Here is a 5,577-nt window from a genome sequence, read left to right as displayed (position 1 = left end):
GAAAGTGATTTGAAGACTCTTGATATGCATAGAGTTACAAACTAAATCTGAATTTGATTGTGTATATTTATCCTTCACTGATTTACAATCTAGCTGGATCAAGAATTTCCCTTTCAAGTGTAGTGAACCTAAATATATGACTGTGATCATAATCTAGATTCTATGAACCAAACATATTGATCCTGTTCCAATGCTGACAGCCTGACACTATTTGATCTGATCATTTCAGATGTAGCCACTTTTGTTAAACCAACCTTCTTTCGAATGGTAAAAACTGGTACGACTCGGCCTTCAGGAAGCACATGCGTTTGACTAGGATGAAAAACACTAAGACTAAAAAAACCCCGGATTCGCATTTATTCAACTCTCTCTAGAACCACTCATACAAGCATGAGTGCGTTTTCGTTGGACGGACTCGGACCACACTTATTGTCCAGCGAGGGGGAGAGACAGAAGGAAGAAGCTCCAACTGCGCACCGCCCGTTGGGGCCTATCGCTTCTAGGTCTCCTAGTAGATGCGCGGGCTCGTCCTACGTGGTGTGAACATCATCATCTGATCTTCTCTGTTGCACTTGAGCTCTTGCGCCTGACTCTCAGAGATCTTGAAAGCGCTGGCTATGACACTCATCGGCATCCCTTTGAGCACGGAGGCGTGGCCGGCGATGGGGCTCCTCATTGCCGCCGGAGAGGTCTTAAAGGCCACCCACTCAGCGCCATCGCTGCCCGCCCTGTGAATCGAAGCGAAGAACTGCGGGATGACGAACACGTCGCCGGACTTCACGTTCTCGTCGAAGATGGTCTTTCCCTCGTCGGACACGATCTGCGTCCTTCCTCCGCCGCGCGTCACGTAGACGATGGTGTGCGCATTGATCGACCAGTGCGGCCCGAACAGGACGTCCTGCAAAGCAGAACGGTGTTTGAGATGAGTCGAGCAAGGAATTCGCACGTCCGTAAACGCCATTGTGAACATCAACGAGGGTAGATGACGTTAACGTGACGGCGGTGAAGTTCGTCAGAGAGCTGCGAGACGGCTGTTTGATAATTGAGAAATTACCGATTTGAGGTCGCCCTTTTCGATGCTCATGCCGATGTAACGGAGAATGGGGAGCTTGAACATGTTGACAGAGTTGAGACGGCCAGTCTGCTTTGAGAAGACGTCCGCCTCCATGGGATTATCGAGATAATGGTGGATCTTCATGTTGCAGTAAATCTCCTCCATGCCATTATCACTGCTTTCTCTGCGTCGCCATTCCTTCCTCTCCGTGGGTCTTATCATCCTCATGCTTTCCCTCGAGACCTTGACGATGAACCCTCTGTCGTCCTCCCTCTGCATCTTTTTTGCAAGGTCAACGGGGATGCCGAAAGCATCGGCCATCATGTTCGCATCCAAAGCTTGAAGAATGCTCCTCATGCGCGATATCTGTTTTCCCTTTTCACACTTTTCTGACCCAGAGCCTTTGGGTTGTCCTCCGGCGAGGAAGAACGCCTGCAGAGACGCAAGAGAAGACATCATTTCCATAGTTAATCTGTTAGAATTTGAGCGCTGTAACTTGGAAAGCTCTCAAATTGCAACATAGTATTGTGGGGTAGGTTTTTTATTCTAACAAACAACACATTATGGATCTAGGTAGGCGTTGTGGGGGTACTTTTGGAGATCAACATCCTGACTAGATGTGAAGAAGAGAAGTTGCGAGCCCTTGCAATCAGCTAAGGTTTTTTAAGCACAGTGGTAGATATGGACTCTACCCTTGCAGTATGGTCGAGCTGGTTTGTCTGGCTTGAATAGTCAGCGATGGAGAACGTCACAAGATCCTCGTTAGCATCGTTGTAGAACCAGTGAACAGCGCCGGAAGGGATCGCCACTGCATCACCCTCCTGAATTCTCTGGATCTTCTGGTGCTGGTCTCTCCCTCTCTCCTTTTCTTCTCCGGCGGAGACGAAGGTCTCGGGGCAGCCCGGGTATGAGATCCCCATCAGAGCTCGTCCTGGAATCACGACCGTTCATGAGCCATCTATCGTTTGGAGAAGCAACGATGAACGGTCAGGAACAAAGGGGGCGCCGCCCGCGCAAACCTACCTTTCTGAATGTTGATAAGGAGCAAGAAGAACATCCAGAAGGGTAAGAAATAATATTTACCATAATTCTTGAAATTTTAATGAGGTAAAATGAATTTTGAACTGAGAATCGTATTTTTGACTAGATATTTGTTTAAAGAACAGAAGAATATACCGAGCAGCATTGAAAGTGCGCAAGGCGTGGGAATCGAAAATTCAGTACATTGATATCCAAATGAAGAGTTGCAAAAACTTAAAGTTAATATTGAAGGATATTGCGAAGAAATTTTCTTTAAGAAAGAAATAGTAAATCCATGATTCAGATCAAGCTGTGAACTTACTAAAAGAATATAGGTCAGTATATGAATATTGTTCTGATCTATCGAGTTGAATAATATCCGAAATGATTAATCTACCCCCATCCATCTGAATGATAGGCCTTAACTGAGGAATAAGACTACTTTAGAGCGTTGTCTCCATCTTCTGTTCTCTCAAAATAACCAAGTTATGAATGAGTGGACGACGCCAAGATATAATCCCTTCCATGTGAAGTTATATATGTTTGATAGACACACAACCGTGCCAAAATATAATGCACCAGGGAGGAATAGACATACCTTTCTGAATATAGATGAGGAGAGGCGAGGGAGTGTACATAGGGAGGGTCATGGACTCGGAGTTGATGGTGGAGCGCATGGCGAAGACACCAGCGCACTGGAACTGGTCCTCGTTCTCATCCCATATGTCAACCGTGCCGCCCTCGGACTTGACACTGCAGCACGGCTTAGAGGTGGAGATCTTCTGGATGTTGCACTTACGTTCTGCTGTCCGACGCTCCGCCGTGCGATAGCCTACTGCGACGTCGGCGACGGCAAGACCTGAGAGAAAGAGGAGGAGAAAAGGGGCAACTCTTCCCATGGTTGTAGGAGGGATGGAGAGATTGATATCCCTACCGAAAGATGAATGGGTACTTATAGCCGTCAAGGAATGCAGAAGAAAGGGCAAGTGTCTGCAAGTGTTCCATGCAGAGCGATATCTACAAGGATTAATGGACATGTGTAAAGTTTGGAATACTGTCGAGGAAAGCTTATGATGGCTTGACACCGTCTCTGTTCATGGATATTGAGGATGATAGATCCTGGCAGAGAAGAACGTTTTCTGCCTTCGTGACGCGTCGTCTTTGCTTTTTTCTGCATGCGGCGCCACGACTTCAAACGATAAAGGATTGAACGACAGAGAGGACGACGCCTCTGGAACAGTTCCTACCATACTTCTGCAAAGAGCTTACCCCTAAATTTATCTTTTCGATAATTTCTTTGAACGGATGTATATATTTTTGCTTTCTCGTGCTTCACACTGACTTTTACCTCTCATGCTGCTGCGGTTCCCGCAGTAATAGTGACAGAGATGGGCATATTGGAAAACTATTCATTTTTCTGGTTGATTCCCAAAGAGGATACAAGAAATAAAAGAGGGAGAGGAATTTCGAAAAAGAATAAGTACATTTCTCATTCATCTAATAAATGGCATGCACATTTATACTGCATTGATACAACTTTCCAAAACACCTTTAGGATGAAGATTTTAAAACAAATTCTACATATATGGCATTGGAAACTTCTGGAACTGTTAGAAGAGTTGCCTCTCCCCAAAATGACCTTGTAAACTCATAACAGCAAGTTGTAGCTTCCATAGATCAAGGATCTAACCATATTGTTGCTCCTACGATAAACATTGATCATATCTCCATATAGGGTTGGCGGTCTGGGTCCAGTCTGAGCTTTTAGTAAAGACCCAAACCTAACCTAAACTTCCGTCTGGTTCCAGTCCATTCTTGTTCGGTCTCGGTTTGGTCCGGATGGGTGCCGGTCTGGTAGAAAATTTCTATTGATAGTGAATATCCACATGACGCGGTTTAGAACTGCTGGTAATGGATGCCTCTTCTCCTCCATTCTCTTCTTTCCCCTCTCTATCTAAGTCTCCCTCTCTAAGTCTCTCTCCCTCCACAACTCCCCTTCTTCATGGATAACTGTCGAGTTGAATAAAGAAGGAATAAATGTTCAATAGAGAGAGGTTTTGATAGTTATTGTAGCCTCAATTCAAAGAAGAACTCCTCTACATCGAGTGGGTACCCACAGATGGTCAAATAAATGTTGGCTACACTGAGCTCAATAGAAACCTCTCTAGAAATTTGGATTCAATATTTTTTAGAATTTAAATTAAAATACTAAATAAATATTAACTTGGACCTAAACCTTCGTAACCAACTGGTCTGACCTCAAATGGAGGACCTATGATCCCAGTTAGGTTTGGTCAAACCGGCCCTCGGTCCTAAATGTCCAACCCTATCCCTGTTTGACAAGTCAAAGTTAGATTTCACCTAGCTTACGAAATAAACAAAAAATTGGGTTAAAATTGGGTTGAATTTCATGCCCGGGGGAAATGATAAGGAAGTCTGTTCTAGTTAAAAGTTTTTGAATTTAATCTAGTTAGGAGTTTAAATGGATAGCCTAGACGATAAGCTTTCTAATATATCAAATCAAGCTAAAAAGTTCCTAATGTAGCAAGAGAGACAACATTTTTTGTCCACGACATGCTGTTCTCAATTCACCTGCCTAGTAAAGCGGTACTATCCCCATATTCTTCCCCAAACAACACAATAATACCTAAATTTCACTGCTGGAGTTCCAACCAAGGGTATTTGAGCTTATTTTAATTGATTTTATGCTGTTAAATCTAAACATTTATAATAAATTAGTCAAATCTATTAATTCTAAAATAAAATAAAGAAAAAAAGAGCTCAAAATTTTTATAAAAAATCAATAAAATCTATTAAAACTCAATAAATGTTTACTTTATTTATTTAACATATTTTTAAATATATTTCCTTCATTTTAATGAATTTTCTTTATATAATTTTGCTAAAATATAAGAAAGACCTGAAAAAGGTACTAAAATATTTAAGCAAACTATTTTTATTATCATCTGTTTGATGTGGATTTGAGCCAAAATTATCCTGTAAGAAACAGAGAAAGTTTTAGAAATATTTTTGTGTAAATGAGAGCCTTAAAATGATATCTTTTAATCATGATAGTATCATAAAGCATTTCTCCAAAGATTTTTACTTCAGAGATGACATCTGAGAATTTGCGAAAAAAGTCTGTCACATTTTCTTCTTTGCCCATCTTAAGGTTCTCAAATTTATGCATTTAGGACTGAACATGTGGTTTATGTTAGAAATATATGTCGTCTACAATCCAGTCTCACATTCCACATATAGCTCCATATTCATTAATAAACTATATATTCATTATAATGCATATAAAATGTTTAAAAATGAAGTCCATGAATAAATACAAGGACTAAGTGAATTATGATGAGACCATAATATAGAGATCACTAGTCTTTAAACATGTATTCTAAACATTTTTATTCGAAGGATAATGAAGGACAATGAAATAAATGTGTATAATTGCACTGTTTAGTCCCACTTATGAGGTGAGAATGGCAAATCTCACAGCC

The 5,577-nt window shown here is 41.6% G+C and overlaps 1 protein-coding gene across 1 annotated transcript; it reads right to left on the bottom strand.

Annotated features, from left to right (window-relative positions):
- Positions 1 to 334: 334 nt before the first annotated feature.
- Positions 335 to 2,976, bottom strand: LOC144710393 (11S globulin seed storage protein 2-like). Its single transcript, XM_078584145.1, has 4 exons — positions 2,673 to 2,976; positions 1,747 to 1,985; positions 1,055 to 1,486; positions 335 to 898 (listed from the first exon to the last, which is right to left on the bottom strand). The coding sequence occupies exons 1-4, from the start codon at positions 2,971 to 2,973 to the stop codon at positions 509 to 511; spliced, it is 1,362 nt and encodes a 453-aa protein (XP_078440271.1). The 5' UTR covers positions 2,974 to 2,976; the 3' UTR covers positions 335 to 508.
- Between the last annotated feature and the right edge of the window lie 2,601 nt (positions 2,977 to 5,577).

The sequence above is a fragment of the Wolffia australiana genome, chromosome 12, assembly GCF_029677425.1.
Source record: "Wolffia australiana isolate 7733 chromosome 12, ASM2967742v1".
NCBI lineage: Eukaryota > Viridiplantae > Streptophyta > Magnoliopsida > Alismatales > Araceae > Wolffia > Wolffia australiana.
This window is presented reverse-complemented; position numbering and strand designations above follow the sequence as displayed.